General features: G+C 32.0%; 3 protein-coding genes across 4 annotated transcripts; 1 reads left to right on the top strand and 2 right to left on the bottom strand.

Annotated features, from left to right (window-relative positions):
• The first annotated feature begins 9,743 nt into the window (after window positions 1-9,743).
• LOC140437040 (transmembrane protein 231) lies at window positions 9,744-14,671 on the top strand. The gene is made up of 5 exons (XM_072526277.1): window positions 9,744-9,970; window positions 11,893-12,059; window positions 13,207-13,332; window positions 13,394-13,622; window positions 14,415-14,671. The coding sequence occupies exons 1-5, from the start codon at window positions 9,832-9,834 to the stop codon at window positions 14,669-14,671; spliced, it is 918 nt and encodes a 305-aa protein (XP_072382378.1). The 5' UTR covers window positions 9,744-9,831.
• Window positions 14,672-16,550: 1,879 nt separating this feature from the next.
• On the bottom strand, window positions 16,551-19,607 carry LOC140437032 (uncharacterized). Its single transcript, XM_072526266.1, has 2 exons — window positions 19,345-19,607; window positions 16,551-18,940 (listed from the first exon to the last, which is right to left on the bottom strand). The coding sequence occupies exons 1-2, from the start codon at window positions 19,346-19,348 to the stop codon at window positions 16,551-16,553; spliced, it is 2,394 nt and encodes a 797-aa protein (XP_072382367.1). The 5' UTR covers window positions 19,349-19,607.
• Window positions 19,608-21,080: 1,473 nt separating this feature from the next.
• LOC140442118 (mitochondrial import inner membrane translocase subunit Tim21) lies at window positions 21,081-24,548 on the bottom strand. Of its 2 annotated transcripts, XM_072533201.1 has the most exons (4): window positions 24,364-24,548; window positions 23,711-24,023; window positions 22,461-22,695; window positions 21,081-21,402 (listed from the first exon to the last, which is right to left on the bottom strand). In XM_072533201.1, the coding sequence occupies exons 2-4, from the start codon at window positions 23,995-23,997 to the stop codon at window positions 21,262-21,264; spliced, it is 663 nt and encodes a 220-aa protein (XP_072389302.1). In that variant the 5' UTR covers window positions 23,998-24,023; window positions 24,364-24,548; the 3' UTR covers window positions 21,081-21,261. The 2 variants fall into 2 exon arrangements, with proteins under 2 accessions (XP_072389302.1, XP_072389299.1); XM_072533198.1 differs by lacking the exon at window positions 24,364-24,548 and having other exon boundaries at window positions 23,711-24,183.
• Between the last annotated feature and the right edge of the window lie 1,457 nt (window positions 24,549-26,005).

The following is a 26,005-nucleotide window of genomic DNA, read 5'->3' as shown; positions in this document are numbered from 1 at the left end:
ATTAATTAATTCTTGTTAGAATATCTATGGGACAAACAGAACCGGATCTAATTAAAAACATATGCTGATTTCTTGGAAACAGCTTATAACACATTAATTTGGAGTAGGTATATTTTTAAAAGAATATCTAAACTCTCTAAGCAAGGGACAAAAATATTTTTTTGCATAGGTATTAGCCACTCAACAAGTTTCAATAATTTATGTAAAGAAAGAATCAAGAAATCATTATTGCAACAAAAATTAAAAATTAATACCCTAGCAGGTAAAATAGACACGTGATCACTTGCGCCTTATGACTTGTCTAGGTACACTCGGCACTGTCTACGAGTATAGTATCTGTCTATAATATCGTATAGAAATTGGGTTACAGCGAAGCTTGTGCGCAATGGGTTCCTCGCCTTTTGTCAGAGGACCAAAAAAGCTTGCCGATATGTTCATGCAACATCTCAAAAAATACAAGCAAAACGGTAATGACTTTCTTTCGTGAATAATTACTGGCGACAAATCTTGGTGTTTTTATTTTGAACTATCCATCATCGATGCATTTGAAACAAGCAAATTCTCCACAACCAAATAAATCTAACGTTCAATCTTCTGCGGTAAAGATCATGTTAACATTTTTGTGACCATTAAGAACCCTTGCTTATGTTAATTATTATCTAAAATCTTATAATATATAATCTTAAATATTAAATAAAACTCAGTTAAACCGAGAAAGTACTGGCATTGGCCTACACAAGTAAATAAACACACGCGTTGATCGACCCGAGATAGCATTGCGAAAGACGCCGTTATTTTGATAAATAGTTATACATATATAAATATGAAGTACGAATATGACAAGAAACAATCTTGACCTAGCATTACGTTCGTTTATTATTACATACTATAAATAAATTAATATAATGATTTGTGAAACGGTTGCATTTTAATATAAAATCAGGACCGCTAATGTGTTGTGGACCTAAGGACCACAACACATTAGCGGTGCCTATAAGAACACAAAACAATAAGAGAAAAACTTCCCGGGAGGCCCTCAAGTGGTGTCTTTCTTCTGCACGACAATGCTCGGCCTCATGTTGCTCAACTTCAAGAAAGAAAATCTACAGCGAAAGAATTGGAGGATATTAGAGCCTCCATCCCACATCCCGATTTATAGCCTTGCGATTTTTATATCTTTGGGCTACTGAAAAAGACGTTAAAAGCTAATCATTTTCAGTCGGACGAAGAAGTACAAAATGCCGTAAAAGAAATCTTCGAGCAACAGCCAGAAGAATTCTTTAAGCAGGGTATACATCGGTTAATAAAACAATGAGATACGTGCCTTAATTTTAGTGTTAATTACTTATAGATATATTTACCAATAAATTTTTTTTGCACCAAAGTTGGGATTCAATTGAGCAAGCCAAGTTAAATTTTAAATTAAAACTGTGAAGAAAAGATTTATTTATGTTATAAATACAACCCTGTAAAAAATATTTTTAACTTTTGTCTAAATATATTTTGTTAGGACAATAAATTTTCAGTAAGTTTATTGAAAATATTAACACCCACGCTAAGTAAAGTATTTTTCAGCTTTCAAGCCTATTTTTCTCGAAGTTAAACAATATTTATATCTCGTATTATAATTGTAAAAAATTTTGTTTTTATTTTTTGTAAGTTGAGTTAATTTTCATTTATCCAGATTCATAATTCCAGAATAAAAATCTAAAATATATGTACATATAAATACAAGAAATACTGGATATTATTGACTGTAGATATAAACAAACAACACAGTTTATTAGGGCTACAGTCAGAAGGTTTGGCCAGGATGTTACAGAAACACTCTTTTGACTTTTGGTCGAGCTTTCGAAATTGTTTTATTCCTTCTTCAAGACACTGTAATTAGAAGAATGTGTAAATATTTACAATATATCACAAATTGTCAGTGCAACTTACTAGTCGTTGAGATTATTTATATAAAGCTATGACACTCAACATTAATAACACACATATAAAATAAAACATATTATAAAATAATGAACAAAATATATATATATTTAGGGATTCTACAGTATTCACTGCCTTCCCTCGCTCAACCGTTTCCATCTCTCTCTGTTGTTCCATTCTCCATCGTTTAGTCCTCTCTTACTCATGGCGTCGTCTACTTCGTTCCTCCAGGATTTTCGGGGTCGTCCTCTTTTCCTCCTTCCTATGGGGCTCCATTCGGTTATTCTTTTTATCCATCTGCTGTCGCTAGCTCTTCTTACATGTCCATACCACTTTAGTCTTTTTTGTTCTATATATGTTAGTATGTCTGTTTCTATTGATGTTCTTTGCTTTATTTCGTCATTACTTCTCCTATCCATTCTTGTTACTCTGCAGCATCTTCGCAGGCATTCCATCTCTGTTGCTATTATCTTACTGCTTACTGCAGTAATGAACAAAATACATTTTAAAATTTAGTTATGATAGTAAACATTTTGTTTGTGACATCTTTTAATGGTGTGTTTTAACTGATCCATAGAGAACAGAAAGAAAAAACAAAAATAGTGTTCTTAATTAATATAACATCAAGCTCTTCTTTCTATTTTGTCAATGACCGTTTCTGTAGCATTCATGTTATTTCTTATAGATTCGTTGGTCTTCCTTTCCAGCCTTGATGTTCTAGCACTTCTCAAATAATCCATTTCAACTGCCAACAATCTTCTCTTCAGGTCTGCATTAATTGTCCATACTTCAGAGCCATAACAAAAAACTGATTCAATCATGACTTGCCCTATTCTTTTTTTGTTCCTTTTGGAAATGTTGCGAATCCACCATAAGGAGTTCAGACATCCTACAATTTCACGTCCCTGATTAATTCGGTGTTTAATTTCGGTTTCTCCCAAGCCGTTCTTATCAATGAGTGTACCTTAATATTTAAATTTTTCCACTTGTTTGATTTCCACGTCCTCGTCTATCAACACTTCAAACCTTGCATCTAAATTGATAACTAAATATTCTGTTTTCTTCATGCTGACTTGTAACCCCCATTTTATATATTCTCTGTATAGACGCTTTATCATAAATTCTCGATCATAAGAATCTTGAGCTAGGACGACTTGGTCATCCGCAAAGTTTAGTACGTCATTTTCTATGGGGATTCCCATTTCCTGGCAGTGGTTTTTCAAATTTTGGATCAATATATAAATTAAACAGTAATTGTGACATACTGCATCCTTGTCTTAGTCCTTTAGTTACTTTTATTAGTACATCTGGCTCTGATAGTCTATTTCCGATTTTTAGGTAAGTAGTGTTATTCCTGTATACTTCTGTGATTATTCCTACTAATGCCGAGTTGTTGTAAAGCTTGCCACAATTTAAGTCTTAAAACTGTATCATACGCCTTTTCTAGGTCGATGAAGGCTAGATGTACTTCGGTACCAACCGCTATTCTTTTTTCTATTAATTGTTGGAGTATAAACAAGTTATCAGTGCAAGATCTACCAGGCGTAAATCCACTTTGGTCTTTGCTAATTAGATGTCCTACATCATCTTGTATTTTTCCATTTATTATCTTTCCAAACAATCCCCGAAAATAGGTAGGATACTTAATCCTTTGTTGCAGTTAGAATCTTTTCGATTACCCTTTTTAAAGATGGACACTTGGTGAGCGGTTTTCCATTCAGATGGTACTTTAATTTGTTGGCAGCATTGATTCCTTAGAAAAGTTATTCGTTCTATTAGGAGTGGACCTTCTGCTTTAAGTAACTCTACAGCTATATTGCCAGGTCATGGAGATCGCTGTTAATAGTATTGGTAAATTAATTACATTTTGTAAATCAAAGCATATTGTAACACAACTTTTGTTACATTTAACGTTCTCGGCTGCACGTTCTGTTCTCATTATTTCTTTGTTTTCAATGTGTAACTGAAACATTTGTTCATCGTCTGGATTTAATCCGTTCTCCTCTTCCGCCAGTCTGTATTTTTCGCACATTTCACATCTGTCGGTCTTTGCCTGTAGGAACTCTAAATTGAACTCAAAATTTAATATATGCCTATATAAAGATATCGTTCAATGTACATTGGCCTACAAGAGGTCATTAAAGAGACTGACATTTAACGTTCTCGGCTGCACGTTCTGTTCTCATTATTTCTTTGTTTTCAATGTGTAACTGAAACATTTGTTCATCGTCTGGATTTAATCCGTTCTCCTCTTCCGCCAGTTTGTATTTTTCGCACATTTCACATCTGTCGGTCTTTGCCTGTAGGAACTCTAAATTGCACTCAAAATTTAATATATGCCTATATAAAGATATCGTTCAATGTACATTGGCCTACAAGAGATCATTAAAGAGACTGGACAGAACTAACATTATCTAATTTGTGGCGGAATATCAAGACACCCCAAATGATAATTAACATACGGGTGTGTTTGCTACAAGATCAAAGTGCAATATTGTGTTTTCGAAAAAGTTCTTAGATATTGGAAATGGTAAAGTCGCTATTGACATCTCGACAGGATTCATTTTATTACCCAGAAATTTCTGTTACTTGACAGACTCGAAAGAAGAGCTTATTGAACTTTACAACATTAATAAATTCTAAGGCAATACGCAGTTCGCCGGGTTAGCTAGTTTCCAATAAAGCTATTATGGAACCTTTAGTTGCTTATCTTTTTTCGAAACTTTTCCTATTGCGAAAGATAAACTATTTTTTTTTTTTTTCGTTTTATAGTTTGTCGAGAAGATTATAGTTAGTATAAGTGATATTTAAAAAGGTTTTCTAGTTTGTCCTCAATATAAGCAGTTCAATCTAATAGGTGAATATAATATTATTACGTAACTGATATCTAACTTCCTACAGGAACGACAAATTAATTGTTACCGAAATTTATCTTTACACACCGTGTCCGGTCAAAATTTACTGAGACAATTTTGAACCACCCAAATTAAATACAATATTAAGCAGTTTAAAGTTATTTAATTAGTAATTAAAATTAGAATTAGATTGAAAAAAATTGAGACCCAGAAAAACCTTGAAAAATTGGATATTCAAAAATTAAATATATATATATATATATATATATATATATATATATATATATATATATATATATATATATATATATATATATATATATATATATACGTATTTGTATAATACAAATCATACAAATATACGCCCCAACGATTACTCACACCGGCGAAAAAATAGAGGAACTCTAAAGTAACATAATTGAAGCATTAAATAACAATAAAAATCACTTCCAGTCTTTAATTGCTGACTTTAATGCCAAAGTGGGAAAGAGAAACGGCAAGAAACAAGTCATGGGAAAGTATGGAGTCGATGAGAGAAATTAAAGGGGACAAAGACTGGTTCAGTTTACACACTCCCAAAATATACCTATTGCATGAAATGGGGCCATAAGAATATTGGGTAGCACCAAATAGAACAACTAAGAACCAAAATGACTTCATATTAACCAACAAGATTGCTATAATAAAAGATGTCAGTGTAACAAATAAATTTCAAACAGGCAGCGACCATAGACTAATCAGAGCAAACATTACAATTAGTACATTTCAAATGTAGATCTGCAACTAGAAATAATAAAATTAATCACAAAACCAACAGTCTTCTTCTTTTGGTGCGTATTCGAATATTGGCAATCATTCTGACTATAATTATTTTATTAACTGATGCTTTAAATAGATTAGTTGTTGTTGTGGAGAACCTTTTACTCAAGTTTTTTAACCATTATATTCTTCTTCTCCCAATTTCTCGCTTTCCGAATACTTAGCCTTGAAGGATTATTTTCAGTAATCTGTATTTAGTGCCGTTTCTCATTATGTGTTCGAGATATTTTAACTTTCTCCTTTTAATCGTATACATCACTTCTCTTTCTTTCCCTGTTCTTCGTAGTACAGTCTTGTTGGTTATCTTGTCCGTCCATGATATCTTTAGGATTCTTCTGTATAGCCACATCTCGAAGGCTTCAAGTTTTTTTCCATCGCTTTAGTGAGTGTCCAGGATTCAACTCCGTAGTATAATATCGAGAAGATATAACATGGTAGGAGCCTTACTTTTATCTCCAGATTAAAGTTGTGACTTTTAAAGAGTTTGGCCATATTTATAGTTGAATGCAGTCCTAGCCTTCTCTATTCTACATTTTACTTCTTGTGAGTGATTCCATTGTTTGTTTACTATTGTTCCAAGATAGGTAAACTGTTTTACTTGGTCCAATGGTGTATTCTTGATAAGCAGTTGGACGTCTCTAATTTTATTTTTGCTAATAACCATAAATTTAGTTTTTGCATGTTTACTTGTAGTTCAAATCTTTCACTAACTTTGTTTATCTTCATTAACTTTGTTTATTACTTGCTGTTAACTGTTTAAACTGTCTGCAAAAATAACGATGTCATCTGCATAGCGGATGTTGTTTAGGCGTTTTTCATTTAAAAGGATTCCATGTTCGCAATTTTTCAAGGCTTCACTAAATATTTCCTCTGAATATAGGTTGAATAATATAGGTGAAGGTATACATCCTTGTCTAACGCCACGCAGAATCTGAATCGTTTCCGTCGGTTTATCTACAAGATTTTTTCTTATTGTGGCTGATTGGTTCCAGTATAAATTTTGTATTATACGCCGGTATTTAACATCTATTTGGGCTTTTGTTGGAACATCCATCATTTTTCGGTGTTGAACTGTGTTTAATGCTTTTTGGTAGTCCACAAAGCAGGTGTACATATCGCAAGTCATATCTCTGCATCTTTGGAATAATACCTGTAGATTAAACAGTGCATCTTTCTTACCTACGCCTTTCATGAATCCAAACTGTGTGTTTTGTATTCTTTCTTCGCATAGCTTGTATATTCTGCGATGTATAATTTAAAAAAAAAGTTTTAGTGTATGGATCATTAGACTTATTAGCCTATATTCTCAGCACTTTTTCGCTCCGTGTTTCTTTGGTAACGTAATAAATTCTGAAACTAGCCAATCGTTTGGAATATTGCCTGTGTCATAGATGTTATTGAAGATTTTACATAATAGTCTTAAATATTTATCATCAAGAAGTTTAAGAAATTCAGACTGTACTCCGTCTGGTCCTGGAGCTCTCTCTTCTTTTAATAATATTATCTTACCTCTGCCACTAGTATAGGTGGTTCTCCAAATACTCTCTTTGTCCATGATTACCTCTACGTTGTCATTAACAAGTTTACTTACTCTTCTGTTTTTACATTTGCCTGTTATTTCTCTTACCTTTTTATGCACGTTGAAGTCGTCATATTTACTTTGTAGAATTTTGATTTCTTACCATTTTCTCCAGTTCTTCCTGTTTGGCTTCTCTGATCTTTCTCTGTACATCTCGTTGTAATGTTTTATACTTTTGTAGTTAAAAATAAAAATATACCTCAAAAACTGCGATTACTGCGAACCAAAGTATTTAATTCCTATATCCTACCTGTACTTACGTATGGAGCTCAAACCTGGACAGTCGCTAAAATAAAGATGGAGAAGATCAGAAAAACTCAGAGAGCTATGGAACGACAGATGCTGGGTATCTCACTCAAAGACCATAAAACCAATGAAAACATTCGTAATAGAACAAAAGTAAAAAATGCTGTCGAACTGGCAGCTAAACTGAAATGGAAATGAGCTGGACCAAAAGACCACGACGAAGACCGCAAATGCGATGGAGCGACGATATTACTGACTTACAAACAAGAGAGATGAATGGCGAGAATTAGAAGAGGCCTATATTCGGCAATCCGAATAGAGAAGAGGGCTTAAAAAAATGTTTTATACATAGAGTTATCGTTCTTGTTTTTTCTTTTTTCTTCTATCAGCTGCAAAATCTCTGTCGTCATCCATGTCTTATTCTTACCTTCTTCGTTCTTCATAAAATTGTCTTTAATGTGGTCTATCGTTTTATTAAGGGATTCTATCTTCTCTTCTGTACTTTCCGTTGTATTATCGATTTCTTTGAATTTTCTATTCATTGTTTTGCTGACTACGTTTCTTTTACTTCGCTGCATTTCAGCTGTTATGTTTCTTACAGTTTTTCCGCGTGTTTTCTTTAACTTGGTTCTATACAAGCCCATCAAAAGGATTGTGGTCAGATTGAATATCAGCGCCTGGGTAGGTTTTAACACTATTGAAACTATTTCGATATCTTATGTTAAGTATATAGACTATTTGGTGTCTTATAATAACGTCTTTTCCGTTGTCTCTAGGTAATTTCCACGTATATAGGCGTCTAGGTGGTAGTTTGTAAAATGTGTTTAGCACGATTAAGTCATTTTCTGATCCTGAATAGTATACTCTGTATTCTTCTATGTCACAATAACTTGAGTCAGGCCACCCCACTTCGCTTGCTATTTTTATGCGTTCCATTTCTTTAATTGCGCGTTGGATTTTTCCTGATAGAGCCATAGTCCTAACGTTCTAAGTGGATATTCTCTTTAGACAATTCGTGTGGATTTTTTTATAGGTGTGTTATTGAAAATTTCACAGAGATTTTGCATATTAACGACCCGGGAGGCCCTGTGGTCATGGGAATCACCTCTCTTGCCGGATCTTGGTGTCCGATGTCCATGATCAGTAAGCGAGTTTGTATTGTATTGTACAGCCATTATGATTGTACTAGAGATGTCCATAGGGGACTTTAATATAGTGGTTTCTCGTTGCCTTATATATTCTTATGCCTTTGACCAAACCACTGATTCATCCGCCTTTGCGAAAACAACCAAAAGTAACCGGTATAAATATGAACAATCTAAAAGAAAACTCAGATCACCACCAAAGGACAATTGATGAAAGAATACATGACCAAATCGACAGCTCTCAATTAATGGAAATCGTCGTTGATAGTGCCAAAGAAATGGGAGGCCCGCGACAACAAAATGAGCATAGTAAACTGTCCGATAACACCTAAATACTGTTAAAACGAAGAACAGAAATGAAAGTAAGTAGTAACATACAGATAATACAACACAGAACTTTATAACACAATAAGCAAAAGTATCATTATAAGGAAATAAGAAAATACAATGAAAGACTGGTAGAAAATGCAATCGAAGACAGGAAAACTATAAGAAAATAAGAAAAGCATTAATCATTAAGAAAACAAATCGTTACTCTAACAAAAAAAAACACCAGAATTACACACAGAAATTATTTATAACTTAGTACAAGTTACTTGTTTAGATGCCAAACGAGGAAGATTGTCCACGCTGGATAAACTGCTCGATCTGTAATCAATATTTATATTAAGACAGTATATTTCCCCTAAAACGATTTATCAATGTGTTTTTCTTCACATGAAGGCAGCTTCATTTATATGTGGTGCATTTTTTTTCTTTTCAAAAAAGAATGAGCTTCGAATTTGTTGAAGATTGGGCAGTTTGATTGTAGTGTTACTGTCTCAAACGCTTTTATGAACCGTATCTTTAGCGTATTGGAAAATGTATCGTCTGACGAAAAAAATCGTTTCGAGTTAAATCCTGTAAAAAGTGAATTGTGCATTTTCTTCAATATAACTGCCAGTTCCACTGAATTCAAAGATGCGATCTCATTTAACAAATCTCTGTTAAAAGCAGTTTCGTGCATTGCTAAATATATAATAATAAAAAAAGTATATTTTAAGATTTTTATTAGGTAATAAAAAAAATTTAAAGTTGTCCGGTTCTTTTCTCAAACAGTTGGCAACCTTCTCAAAGTGTAATACAGGATATATTCGTGTATTGTTATTGGCCTATATTTAGGAGAATGTAACCATAGCAACAGTTTCAAGAATGTCAACAGTTTGCACATAAATATAAACATAATACAGAAAGTTTTCATTGAAGTAATGAAATCATGGTTGTTTTAGAAATATTTACACGAACTGTAAAAACAAGATACAAAAGTACGTTATGTTCAAAAGCTACATTTTTAGCGGTGGTCTCCTGGTTGTTTAAAATAATTGTTCCATATATAATTAGTTATAAAAGTGGAGGTAAGATTAGTCAGATTTTTTCTTCTCTCTTGTTTTGTTACTACTCTAAACTATTATTATGAATTTTCTTCTTTCAGGATTTGTCCTATTTCTAAAGTTGTTAACGTTTCAGACATCCGAGTGACGTTATTGTTTCTATTTTACCAATTTTTGCAGACTCTATATTCTTACTTTCTTTAATTTTTTATTTTAATTCCCAGATTATCCCTTCTGTTTCTAGGACTTTTGTTCGAAGTATATTAGCTTCATAAAAACACTACATTACTTTTAATTTGCACTTCTCATGGCGTAAAATCAAAAACTGAGCCGTTTGATCACGATTTATATGTAAAACCATAGACCGAGCAGTCTTAGTGACGACACCACCTTTTTGTCGTTAGTTTTGTCTTTATTTTACATTAAGTAAGTATGTTTTTATTCAGATGAGAGCAAGTGGGGAGTTTCAATGTGCTAAAGAGGGACAAATCGAACAACCGCAAAAGATGTTGTCACTGCTTCTTGCTGGCATGCTAAGTCTATGTTCATACATACGTCTATGGTCTATATATAAAACACATCAATCACATATAAATCGTCTCGATGGCCTGTCAGTTTGACGTTTTTTTTTTAACAGGTTAAGTACACTACTATCACGCTACACTGTCATAAAAGATTGTGTAGATCCAACAACAGCTTTTCGTATCTATTTAAAATACACGAGAGAGCTTTCGGTTCGGCTAGATGGTCTAGAAATCGTATTTTGTCTGTGCTCCCGAGAGTCTAAATCAGAATCACATGGATCAAAATCAAAGGCAACAGAAATAATACAAAAACGAACTTATTTCTACGCTATCGACTAATTCATAATTTTGTCACTGAATGCGTGATAAAAAAACAGTCTAGGCAATAGAATTTTTCAAAGGCATCGCACTTCAAGGGGGTATTGGTGGATCTTCTGTGTGTTGCTTGCTTACCTTGTTCGTTTGCTATTTTTGCGTAACACACTCTATATACATCGTCTTCTGGCCCTTATAAGACCCATAAATACCTCTTTCTTAAATTTGGCAAATGTCATTTTCTCGCTGGTAATGCTTTGATGTACGATGTATAGTCCATTGAATTGTTACATTTTTTAGGTCCTACCATCCGTTTTTTTTTTAATGTGGTGGGAGGGTAAATATAAGCTTAAGGTCAAGTTTGTGGGGTTGCCACCCTTGTCAGAGTTTCCGCCATGTTGGAAAAAGGTGTGCAAAGGGTTTTCGCGCTGTATCATCTAAATTATTAATCCCACAGAAATTTTATAAAACATTATTTGTATCAAATTAAATTTTCTACAACTTTGTTCCTATTTTCATATTTTAAAGAATTTCAATTTAAAAAAAAATTAGATTGCAATTATAAATACAATTTATAGCTTTCCATTTGATCTGATATATCAATAAAGCTTTTTTTATTATATTTGATTACATTCTTTGACTTGATAATTAATTGACTTTGACTTGATAATTAATTGACTTTGACTTGATAACTACGTGCCTTCTGGATTGTCACAATTTCAATGTCACCCGTGCCGTGAACAATAATAGAGTTGGTCAATAGAGCCGGCAGATACATGCCATCATTCTGTGATTATTATGCGCGTTATGGAGGTACATGACATAAACGTCTGGTTCTGTCAGACCCCACCAGACTAAAGGAAGGTTAAATTTGTATTTCAAAGTACATTTATTTCTTTTATTAGGCGATATGTTTTCTTTAAAGTTGACTATACTATTATCTCAACATGAAGTTATGAATCCATAGCTATAACTCCCCGTTCATTGATTTTTTCCTGGCATCTGCAAAATAATATTTACGAATTTTCTGTTTAATTCTTATTATTTTTATAATTCAGTTATACATATACATATTTAATAATTAAAACAATTCGATGTTAATTTTAGGATTCTGGTTAAAAACCGATTTTTACTATGAGCAACCAAAAGTGAACTTGGAGGGGGATTTCTTGATCACTGCAATTACTAATAATTTAAGTAATCCAATTATTTGCAGTACATATTCCTATTACAAGAGCTATTTATCAGATTTGGACTTTTGTTCGTCCGTTAAGGTAAATTTTAATTGATAGCCAAGAGTTGGTATATCGTTTAATAACATTTAGAATAATCAAAAATCTATATCTATATATATATATATATATATATATATATATATATATATATATATATATATATATATATATATATATATATATATATATGAAAAGGCCTTGGTCGTGGTGATCTGAGGGCATGACCTTTAGATCACATGACATTCCTGAAGCTTACGCGTCCTTGGTGAAACTTCTTTACACCAACGTCATAAGCTCCGTCTGATTCCTATCAGAAATATCTCCGCCTTTCCCTATCACTGTTGGTGTCCACCAAAAATTGGCTCTATTCCCGCTCTACTTTGTTCTGTGTATGGAAACAATCGGGGACCTTAAGAAAGTCGAGGAATTTAAGTATCTAGGTGTTACCATTTGTAGCAATAGAAAAACAGCACTGACACAGAATCTCATATTAACGCAATATGGCTAAAATGGCACTTGGAGTATTATACAATCGTTGAATGCCCGATAGACTCAAGGAAAAAGTATACAACACCGTTGTCTGCCCAGCGGCCCTATATGAAACAGAATGTTGGTCAGCCACAGCAAAACAAGAACAGACTATACATGTCATAGAAATGAGGATGCTGTGATAGATATTAAGTTCGCTCCTAAACACTTTGAGAATGAAGATATGAAAAGAGTGGGAGTTGTGCCAATTACACAATTACAGACAAAATAAGGAAAAATCGACTAAGGTGGTATGGACATGTTGTGCGTAGCGACGAGAACTGTAATAATGCGAAACTAACGCAAGGAAGATGAATATATATGAGTATACTGAACTTTCGACTTCCTCTCTGTAGTAATCATCATGGATTCCTAAAGTATCAGCCTCCTAAGCTTTTTGTAGACTGTTCAGTGCACTGATGCTGTGAAATTGTCTTTGATGGATCGGACAAAGATGATGTTTTTCTTGAGGGGTAAAGCTTGAGGAGTAACCAAGGTGGCTGAGAAATCAAATACGGAATGAATACTGACAGATTTAAGATGAAGGGAACTAATGGAATGGAGAGACGAATAACGTGGCTGGATGATGAATAACTTTTTTGGAGAGTCAATTTACATTTAGGTTCATACTTTTTTATAAATTAGCCTTTGTTTTTAGCTTAGAGAAATAGATAAAAATTTTGATACAAAAAACGACGAATTACATTTTCAAATTAACATAAATCTTCATTCCTACAAAATCAACTCCATCAACATTGTGCTTCCTGTTAAATATGAACTAAGTGTAAGTAAAGTTGGTTTTTAAAGTAATCATAATGCTATTGTAAGCTTTGTGTCGGTTTTAGGACTTGTGCCAATTAAAAATGCAATCATTAATATATTATCAGCATAATTTTCAACACGAAAAAGCCACTAAATTGCTAATTTTTGCTAATTTAAATTTTATCCAATCAAGCGCTATTCCATGCAGACGAAAACATTCAGAAGATTTTAATAACCCGCTTATTAAGAATGGAGATGAGAGTAAAAATTTTTTAATTGAAAATATAATCGCTGCCTACTTAGAAAGAAATGGTAAGTTATGATGCAAGTGTTAAGGTAATTTTTTAATCATCTGGTCTCTCATATGCTCCAATCATTTAGTCTTCGTATTTATTGATTTACGTCCTTTATTACTTAATATACCATAACTTCCATTAATATATGCTCTTTCTAAACTTAACCTATACTTCTGACAAGGATAGGTGGTACATCATGACTTTTCCCATATGTTCTTTTGCATTGTATATCTTTTGGTTAGTCTCCTTATCTATTATAACAATATAAACTGTGTGTCATGCATTAATTCTTCTTTAACTTTAATCTATAGTTTGAATGCTCTTTAAGTTCTTCCATACTGTTCTGATATATCTGGAGACGTGCCTATAGTTCTGGAAATATTTTTTTGAGAGCATATTGTAACGATTTTAGATAAAACGAGCGGTTTTAATTTATTTACAGAAAAATACATTATTTTAGATTCTAGCACATCTAGATCAGTCCACTTCTATTCGTTACTAACGCCGTATATTCTGAAATGCCATGGTCACTATTATATTATATATATTCTAGAATGCTGCAAAGATTCTCGTATACGAGTCATCTTTCTGCCGAATTGTGACATATTATGTCGAACATAAGGTTTTTCGTTACAATAATATATGTTGCCTTGGAGATTCTATTGCGTCAATCATTTTCCCGTCTTCCAATGTTTCTTTGTTAATCTTATGGATTTTGTGGTTTAAACTGATATAGCATGTTACTCAAAATGGACATGTGAATATAAACTTATACACAATTATTACCTATCATTTTTACAATTTTTAGTGACAACACATTTATTGAACATCAATACGTTTGTTGGAACCGAAAGCTCCACTTCGTTTCTCCTAGATTTGAAGGTGAAATATCCAGAAAATCAAATTTATTATCAGCCCGACCTTTGGCACATCTTAAAATTCGCATGGATGCAGTATCTTGCAATTTACATAATAACCGCCTGGCTTTCGAGAAAAGTAAATAAATATATATTTCGTCACAGGTTGGTATGGTATTTTACGGACAATCCTTTTAAAACAAAATAAAGTTTTTGATTTAATCAGTGTTTTAATTACACCTGATAAAAATTTTTTTAAATAATTTATAACAGGTATTTCAATTTCTCGTTCTCAAACGAGCGTGCTGCCAAAATACATAACTAATAAAATATAGGAATAAATGTCAAAAATTTGAATAAATTAGAGTTTAAAACTGGTATACCTAAATTTCATCAAATTTTAAAAATAATGAGCGATAAGAAGAAAAGTAATAGATATTGTTCAGTGCCACAACGTTGTGCTGGATGTACGAAAGATATACATATCCACTACTTTCCAAATGACGAGAAATTACGAAAAAACTGGCAGGTAGCGCTTCGTATTACAAAACCCGTCAAAAAATTCATGAATGTATGCAGCCGACACTTTAAGAAATCAGATTACTTTTTCCCAGGTAAATCATATTTGATAGGAAATTTATTTAGGTAATATTGTCTCATCCTGGTTCTTTCTTAATCATTGAAATAACGTTTTATTTTTTAAATGTGAGGACTGGTAAACGATTAAAAAAAAAAAGGATCCATTGAATCTGAGAATCTACCTGTTCGATCTTTAGACAAAGTGTTGTCCTCTTCACAAAGATCATCTCGAGAAGAAAGATCAAAACAAAGGCATCTATCTTTTACAGTATCTATCTCAAAAGATGTAATGATTGACTCAGAGCCAACGGCAATAATTACGGAAGATAAAATCGAAATTAATATAGGTATAGCGATTAGTGCAGTTTTAGAAGCCATCCGAAATAGTCCAGAGTTACAGCTGGATCAGTTACTGAAAATCACAGAAGAGAAGGCTATCCAAGTGACCCCATCTATATTAAGTGAAGGCAAAAAAGTTACTTTGTATGATTTGATACAAACAAATCGCGATTTAAATGCATTCACTGAAATATCCACTCTAAATCTGCTAAAAAAATTTGTGAAAGAACAACGTATTGTTCTTGTGTTTACTAAGTTAAAAACTGACCCCACTTTTCTTTGCCTTTTTACTGTCTTACTAATAACACACTCGTATTCTAAGGTTATTCCGTATTTATATCTAGAATAGTTATCCTAAGTATAAGGTAAATATAATACTAAAATATTTTGTTACAAATAAACTCGGTATACGTTAGTTATAAGTATTTCCACTTTATTCCGAAATAATAGTTTGGCAATGTCGCAATCTTTTGCACAAATACATAGAACAACGACATATTGAGTGGAATATGTCAATTTTGATTTTTCTTTGAAACTGACAACTGATACCAAATATATCTTTTTCTTTTTTTGTTATCATATATGTTGAGTTTGAGTATTTTAAAATTGCCAGTGTATTTTGAAAATGGATTTATTCTTTCTTTGAAAGTTTTTCTTTTTCGTGTATTTTCCATCATGTTAATTAAATTATCAACTACCTCGACAGCCGCAACACTTCTTAAACATATTTTTTTATTATATACATAGCTACTCACAAAACAATACAAAAAATAATATATCGATGGCCTAGAATGAAAAAGTCGTAAGTAGGTTTTTACAAATTATACAGGAGGAACAAAAAACTGGTTATTTTGACCAATAATGGTTTTAATGAAAAACTTTTTGGTACCATATTAGTTTTTAGACTAATACAATGAAATTGATATTAAAAAAATCTTAATGAGTAGGCATTATGGAGAAAACCAAATTTTTTTGGACTTACGACTTTTTCAGATAACAAAATTCTAGAAATTACCTGACTTACGATATTTTCAGATATCAAAATTAAAGAAGCCAGCCTCAACATCACATTAAATACATTTATTAAGAAATTATTACAAAGTTTCAGTACAAAATAAAACTAATAAAATATAATGATTATGTTCTATAGCTTTAGAAAAGAATTTAGTTTACTCGTGTGGTAATGAATCATAGAAATTGTGCACCTCTTTTGGAAGGACATGTTTCATTTCTTGCACGTGTCTAAATTTTATAGCTGTAATCTTCGGTTTCTTTTGATATAAAGGTGTGATTCGTTCCAAGTCTTCTACAAGAGGCATTTTAATTCTGCGTGGAATATTAGAATACTCATCTTCATAACTTGTCTTTACCTTTAGCTCCCCATTTGGGCAATATTGAATACATTTTATGTCTGTCACTACAGGATCGCCTGCTTTGTTACCCGGTCTCAGAGACGAGACATAGTTTAAACTACTAAATTTCTTGAAAAAAGTATACTCAAGCCATTCAACATTATATGGTTTCGGTTTAATTCTGGCAGTTCTACATATTTCTATGTAATTACTTGGAGAATAAATTTCTCGGTTCTGCAATTTTCTCTCAATAGTGGCATGCATAGCATCACATTCCATTTGTGTATGGCTCTTCTCTAAAATTTTTTGAGTAATTTTTATTCCTGTTTTGACAGACGCAAGCAAGAATGTATTTGCCAAAATTGAATTCCTATTCTGGTAATTACAACCGTCACTAAAAATTATTATTTCGTTCACGGGTGGTGACAAATCAAGTTTTGTACAGATTAAATGAAATATTATAGAACAGAATTCGTCAGCATTTACTTCTCCTTCACTTTCATCCCACAAAAAACAATATCCTTCAGACGATTTTATATCGAATATTGTAAAATTGTGGACTTTTAGCTTGGTTCTGTAATAGAGTGCTGATGCCTTTAATACGGGACATAAAAGTACTGCTTGTAAGTCCATTGTTAATACAATTTTACTGTTGTCAGAGAATTTATCTGCATTTTTTTCATTCCTTGCTAGTGTCTTGTTATTTTGGTGTATCATATAATTTTCTTCACTTTCATTTCCTAATTTGTAAGCGGTGCAAAGATCACATTGATCTTTTCGAGGACTAAACAATGATAAATTTTTGCTCTCAAAAACATCATCAAAAGTGAAAGATGAAGCCGGTTTTTGATTCATTGCATTGCAGTATGTTATATATTCACGATAAAGAACTGCCTTTGAAGACCACATTGGTTCCAAATATAACTTTTTTGTTGATTTTCGACAATAATGCGACTCTACTTTGGGAAGAGCATCCAAAAAATTATTAATACACTTTCTAGAATCCTCAGCTTTATTTGAGCCAGCTTTAGGTTGAGCCTGCACATTTTTTTCTTTATTGGCTTGTGAAGAATCCAAAGCAGAAGCTTCTTCCTCTTCAATTTCGGACTCCCTTGTACTATTCAAAGAGTTTTTGTACTTTCCTACCCAGTCAAATACACATCTCTCTCCAATTGCCAATGTATTTAAAAAAAGTTTCTTACAAACTTTGTACTTTTCTTCAGCTGTACTAAGTTTTAGGTAGTATTCATAAGTAGTCTGTCTTCTGAATTTTTTCTTGTTTTTATATTTTCTTTCCTTGACGCTAACAATATTGACAGATTGAGCAACAAACATTTTTTTTTCATCCCAATTCATATCCCAAAACTGAGCAAATATTTTTTGTCTTTTGGATTCATCAAACAAAGCACATTTGAGTTTCTTTCCAAGTTTACCTTTTTTGCAACCACAATGTACTTTTAATTTTCTTGCTTCTGGCCCAATAGTAAACGAATTTCCTTCTCTTCCCAAGTAATTTTGTCCTCTCATTCTCTTATCTTTGTTTGACTTTTGGATCCACTCTCCCTTTCTCGGTTTACCTTTTCGTGCTCGTTTTCTTATATTTTCTGAAGAAATTTCCATGGAACTATCAGAATTGATAGGCTCATCTGTACCAATGTTTTCCAAGATTTGTTCACTTGAATTGGAAGCATCATTCACGTCATCATTTTCTGCAGAAATTACAATCGAACTACTAGCATTGGTCGGATCATGATGTATAGTTGCAAGATTTGCATCAGTGTTGGTTCTTTCATTTAAATCTGTATTGATGTTTTCCAAAATTGGTTTACTTGAATCTGAAGTACAACTTTTGTCACCAACAAGTCCAGAGGTATTCATTTCCAATTGCAAAGAACCATCTTCTTGGACTAAGAAATTTAGAGAACTTTCAACTACAGGAAAACTATTCATTGTAAATATTATACTCGTATCATTAGATACACTTAGCTCTAGAGGTGAAACTGGTAGATTTGAGGTAGTTTCGTGTAGGTTTTCGTCTGCATTGATAATATCTTGCTTGATATTTACACTACATTGGATCGGTTCTGTATGTAGCTTTTGATCCACAGGAGATTCTGTCTCGATATTCTTGCAATGAGACTTTGGTTGCAGAACGGATTTTACCATTCTAGCTCCTCGAGATTGATTGGTTTGTGATAGTATACGATCTGTAACAAAATAAATTCAAATAAATAAAGCAAGCGTCTTTGTGCTGGTGAGATGTGAGTATGATAATGTCTAAAAATATCACCATTGATTCTAAAGAAAAATTCTGTTGCTGTATGTGTCCATTTTAGAATGAAAACCGCGTAAGTCTGACCTAAGCAACTGGGACTTGGGAGTAAACAAATAAGGCACGATCTAAAAGCTCTAGTGAAAAAGTCGTAAGTCAAGACATATGACATTTTCACTGAAGTATAATAAGCATTCTCTCGACTTACAACGTTTTCATTGAAATTTTAATCATTTTATTCCTTTTTTAAACGCAATAAACACTAAATATTAAGCCAAATAATTAAGGAAAAACAATAGCAAATAGGAAATAAAGAGTACAAAAATGTAATAAACTTACCCATTTTCCAAATAAATTGAGTTCTTTGCACAAATCAAAATATTATTTATCGGCACGTTTCACTCGAGATACGACAACTTCACTGGTGAATATACAATTCAAGACTGACAACATTTTCATTTTTCGCCAGGTGGCAGCAGGAGATTATTTTTCTCTCTCTCTCTCAATTGTAATGTGTGAGGCCTGTTACACACAATACATCGGTATAAAAATCTCAATATCGAAAAATATCGACTTATGACTTTTTCATTCTAGGCCATCGATATTCTTCTCACTGATGACTTTGACATTCATAAAATAGGTTATACCTTTTACCACGGTTATACTAGACCAAAGAATATAGACGCTTATAACGTCTATATTCTTTGACTTTGACTAGACTTAAACAAGGGTGTGGGTCGGTATAATCTTGGAATAAATTCTTATACCAAGTATAACTTATATCTAAATTATTCCATGTTTATTGTTAATGATTTTGCCTTTTATTCTGAGTATAAGTTTTATACTAGGTTTATTAGTTATGATGCTATATTTGGTGTCTCATAAAACACATGTAGAAATTATTTTCAGATAACGGTGGAAGTTCTTTTTGAAGTATGCAATCCCTGACCAGGAAAAGAAGAGATTCAAAATAGGATACTTAATTTTAAGAAATTTCCTAAAACAAGAATTGTTTTGGACTGCACAGAATTACTTTTACAAAAAAACAAGTATCTCAAGTATCGTGTAATGAATTATTCTCACTACAAAGGGGACCACACATTAAAAGTTATGATTGGAATAGCACCATCTGGTTTAATTACATTTGTAATCTCAGACAAAGAAATTTTTATTCAATCAAGATTATTGGAGAAATTGACACCAAATGAGGATGCTATGATGATAGATAAGGGCTTTTTGATAGAAAATGAATGCATTGAAAATAAAATAGAAATAATAAGACCGCCATTTTTGGGAAAAAGAACACAATTATCAATGCAAGATACTCTTTGTACTGCTGAAATTGCTTCAGCAAGAGTAAACGTTGAAAAAAACTATACAAGGGCTAAAAATCTTTAAAATCCTTAAAGCAAGAGTTAATTTATTCCTAGTTCCTTATATGGAATCTGTTATGGATTGCACAATTTTGTTTTGTCTACCAGAGGGCACTTTATTTCTACACATTTTCCCGAAGCAATTCCATTGACATTTGCTGCCAGCCAGTGTACATCATATGAGATAAGAATTCCCAAATGTTCAACTCTACTTTGAGTTATTTTTCATACATTTTTAAATCAACTGATTCATAGTTTTTCCCATGTAATGTTGTAATTGGTTGACTTTAAGTGGCCAATTTGGGTTTTTAGTTTTACCATATGTAAATAAATAGTACAGTGCAGCCTAAATTCAAGTCTTGTCGATCATCTTCGCCCACTACAAAGTACTCAAATTGTTTTATACTTATTGTAAGGCCTAATTTTAAGTAATTTTCCAAACATAACTGCTGTTGTCTCTATCTTCCGCTATCAAGACCTGATCATCTGTAAAGGGTGAATCAGGAATTCCCATTTTGTGACATTTCTTTTTCCAGTTTTTAGCATCTCCACCATATTTTAACTAAAGTTGATGCAAATGAGTAATTTTTCATTTCAAATTCTATATAATTCAAGATACCCACTATATCTACTCTCAATGGTCATACAATATGATGCAGTGGAGGATATTTCAGGAATTAAAGGAAACAATTTAAAACTGTGAAATTATCAACAATTTAATCGATATAAACACAAAAGTCATTTACATAAATTAAAAATAAAAGTTATATTCAGTCAGACAATATGTAACAGTTTTCCTAGCTCAATGTAAAAATAAAACAACTATTTATTGCCTATTGTTGAATAATTCAATATGTACAGTAAAAATTAAATAATAACAAAACTAAAGTGACAGTTCTTCAAATGATTTCGACTTTTCCATTGAAGCAAGATTGTGTCTGTTATCTTCGATAACAATGACATTATTAAGTAAATCATCCACTTCTAGGTATATGTATCTGTATTCGTAGTTACCAGCATCATTCTGGAAGTTAAATGAACAGTTATATTAAAAAACCCTATAATCATATTATGATATATTCAAAATAATCTAACTAAGACTTTGTTCGCTGCATAAAAACCCAGAATCTCTAAAAATATTATATAAGAATATATTTATAATATTTAGGTATCTGATTTATAAACAAAATCCAGAAGTGTCATGTAATACATTTAATATAATATGCAACACAATTCATAAAAAAGGATACTCCTTCCAAAAATGTTGTCAGGACAAAATAATATTCATTGATATTGTTCTAAAATGTTAATTTAGCAGTGCTCTAACTATATAAATGAGTTGGAAAATCTAAATAAAACTTCATATGTATTCATCAAACATCATCTTTACAAAAATAAAATGACCAACCTAACAGGGCCATCTTTAATCACCTGACAAAAGTTACCTAGCAAGCTAGAACTTAACCTAACCTAGAAGTAACTATGACTCATTTGATATACTCGGTTCGCTATCTCCAGTCTGCACTGTCTAGTGAATTTAGTAATTATTTTTTTGCGAAGTTAGTTACTTTCTGACAGACTCGAAGTGACTGGAAATTACTATACAACCAAGCACACGTACTTATAGCCAATATTAATAGTAAACAAACTAAATAGTATATAAAATAGAACTTTATAAATTACCGACAATCAATATTTATTTGTTTGCACCATATATCATAAATAGTTATGTTAAATTATAACAACTAAAATATATATTTTAAATATATACTACCCAAAATGTTGTGTTTAGTATACACTTCCACTATTTAGAATAATTCTTCTTTTTTCAAAGAAAGAAGTCTGCAATAGTAGTATACTTGAGCTATTAATACTGAGAAGTAGGAATTGTTGTGTTGTAGGTTTCCGACAATGAATCTGTCAAAATATGGCCGAGCTAAGCGAATGGAGTATAGCATGAAATTAAGGATGTGAAGCTTCTTAGTTTATATTTTTTTATGTATATTTTCTTATGATTTTCCCCATTAATTCCCTTTAGTATTAACTAGTTTTAACTGGCAAAATAACTAAAAATATACATACCTCAGCCATATCTAATTGAACAGTACCAGAGTGAAAAGATCCTTTTAGATGAAACTTCATTCTTAAATGTTTTCTTCCATCTCTTCCCGTATAGACCACATGTGAAACATGCTGCCTCCTACCCCTACGAGTCTGCTCACCATAAGCTGTTATTGGCAATCCTAGTTTATCTTCTACTCTATGATCAGCTAGACACTTTTTTACAGCTTTAGAATAAATATTGTTGGGACTTTTACTGCAATAAAAGAAAAGTGCAGACATTGATGATGAGTTCAAGAATGGATTACTTACAGTAAAAAAACACAATGATATAAAATCAATTAAAATAGTAATTATTTAATCAATGTGGGAAATTTATAAATTTTGGGAAAAAGTCATAAAGTTTATGTAGCCTCATCCTGAAAAATTCTATATTTTTGCTTAAAAAGTGTTTTAATGCTTTTCTTAATATACATCATTGTCAAACATTTTCTCTGTATAGCTTACAGTTTATCAGTATTGGGATGATGCCTAAAGAATAATTATATTTATATATGTAGTAGTATATATCGTTGTCAACCAAGCAACACCACATAACTCAATTTTTTGATAAATGGGGTTTGGGTTTTTTGTTTCATTTGATGTGAAATTTCAAGCAGAATGTCTGAATGACTTTAGATTTGAAAAAATCTCAACAGTTTTGCTGTAGTCACAATAAACGACACCACATACAACATTTCTAACCACAACACCACCATAGTTCCCATACAAAGACTATTGAGGACTGGTTTGCTAGGTTCATTGTCGACAAAAGTAAGTTATTTTGTTATTGCTCTCCTGCAAAGTTGAAGAAAAATGAGTTACGTGGTGTTGCTTGGTTGACGACAATATGCAGTTCTTTTACTACTACAAGAATTTTGAATTCCCAATTCCCACCGCATCAATACATGTGTTGTACTTGATATAGAGCCTAGATGTTTGTATTTTCCCTGGTATATAGAAGGCATGGTCTAAAATATCTTTCAATATAACTACTTATTTTTTTAATTTTCTACAAAAATAATTTTAAGTGTTATGCACTGTTTCTTATGTTATCAACTACTAATTTATTATTTTTCTATAAAAATAGTTCTTCCAGGCGTTATCCACCGTTTCTTATGTTTTCTTTTTGTCCAAAATCCTTCTGGAAGGTTGTTAAGTGTTAGTATAACAATAAATATCTGATTATAACTGTTCAAAAACATCTTAATGTAAAAATATGTATTACATACCTTGAAAATAATTCATTGAAGACAGCATAAAATAAACTACCCGTTACCACCAACCCAAAAGCTATTATTCCTAAATATGACACAGTTTTTGTAGTTTCTTTTACTTTTTCTCCCAAAGGTTTAACATTAGTATCTAGATCTCCTCTAGTAGATGAAGTCAAGCTTTTCTCTTTTTGCTTGGTGGACTGATGGCGTTTTGATGATAAATAATATACTAAAGGTTGTACTTTATAAATGGTCTTATAGTTTCTGGCTAGCATAGGTTGGACGAGTTTTACCGGCAGCATATTTTGGTCAATGTAGTTTGCAAATACTTAAATTATAAAGACAATTCATTAGTTTTAAAAGAAAATGAGATAATTATTAAAACTAAGAAGCATACATTTAAATAAAACAACTATTATAATATTAAATTTCTTTTCCTAACCAAACTTTCTTCTTTTTTGTTTAGATTAGAAGTCAGAAGTAAATGCGTTTCTTCTTCTTGGTTAAAGTTTATTATCTACATTATATTTTTTGCATATTCTGTATCTTATCTTGTCTGTGTTAAGGGACACACCTTGTGTGTAACAACTGTTTTGCAATTTAGTATTTAGTTCCAAGAGGATGAAGAAATTTATCTGTGTATCACTTGATACACAGAACTTACTTACATCTTACGTATTCCCTTTGAGTTAGCCGTCTGTTATAAACCGGTCTTACTTCAGCTTATTGTACATGTACACCTTCCATTCATTCATGATCCCATTCCAGAATTTGGAAAAACTGTATCAGCTTATACTGCCGTACTCCGTACCATGCTTCTTACAACTGTAAAGTTAGTAAAGTATACCTATCGTATCTATCTACAATATATACTTATATATGTATATATACTTCACTCAAGTATATCAGTTTATAAATACTTTATAATATAGTGTAGTATAGGCGTCAAGAGTGAAGTGAGTTGATAGATTTTTATCGACTTTTCTCTCACTCACGTGACACAGAATTGGAGCAGAGGGGTAAATGTATGAGTGTATGTTTCTGAGGAACGGAATTGGCACCCACGCTTGTTGGAGTTTTTCGATCAGGGCTGTGTGCTAGACCTGATTAAAAATTCTTTCTGGACATCTAGAACTAGAAAGGTACTGATTACGAATCTATGGTGTTCACTTATTGCCTGAGATGCGAAGATTGCTGCTTCTATCAATGTATTAGGTATATGTGGAGTAACCAGCTCTTAATCCAAATTGGATATTGGATTATGGAAATGGATAGAAAAAATACAATAATAGCCACTTCAATATATTTATTATTTACAATTTTTACATTAAAATATATACTTTTAACTCGTATATATAATCTGTATCTGTATGTGAAAATACAGAAAGAAAAATATAAAAAATCATTCTTATAAAAACATCTATAATAAAGGAATAAAAAATTTAATATTTTGTATACATAGGTATAGGTATTTATATAAGACTAATCAACAAAATATTCTGTAAAATGAAGATTAGATTAGGAAAAATATGTTCTTTTGCTCAATTACTAATATGATGCTGGAAAAAGATTAGTGTAGTAAACATTAATATCCTTACACACAGCTGCCTTCGACGAAGGATAAAAATCTCGTTTGATGAGTCTCTACAAAGTTCTAACGTGCTACAATCGTAACTAAAATACCATTTTACAAAAGTTTATGCATCAAAATATTCTATTATGTAAACCAAAGACATATATAAAATAGATTGAGCAAGTCGGCAGTTTCCAATGTCAACAAAATCTCTAAACTAATTTCCTATATCTTTCTCCAGCTCGTTTTATTTTACCCTTTCTCTCTCTCTCGCCTCGCCTTGATGTCAAGTGGGAGTAGCAGCGTGTGAGGAGTTTCTTCCACCTCCGTACACAAAGACAGAGATAGAAAACAAGTTTAAGAAAAGATGGTCCCTTCACTTTGTCTGATGAACCGCACAATCTATTTATTTATGTCTATGATGTACCAGTATATAGGTACAAAATGGGTGTATATTTTGTTAGTAAATATAGAGCATACTACTGTAATCTTCCCTATATACTACTTCACAGACTAATATATTTTACCTATATATATTAAACATTTTGCACCACAAAATTTTTAAGCTAATGATTGAAACTAAAATAAAACTGACGATGATTAAAAAGTTTTGAAGGTCTTGAGAAGAAAACTGGCACAATAAAAAAGACAAAACTTACGGCTTCAGAACAGACACATCAAAGAACCAACCAATAGGGAAGAAATACTCCAGATAGTAAGATAATTGTAAGCGAAGC

The sequence above is a fragment of the Diabrotica undecimpunctata genome, chromosome 1, assembly GCF_040954645.1.
Source record: "Diabrotica undecimpunctata isolate CICGRU chromosome 1, icDiaUnde3, whole genome shotgun sequence".
NCBI classification, from domain to species: Eukaryota; Metazoa; Arthropoda; class Insecta; order Coleoptera; family Chrysomelidae; genus Diabrotica; species Diabrotica undecimpunctata.
Note: the sequence above shows the minus strand (reverse complement) of the source record. Positions and strands in the feature narration are given on the sequence as shown.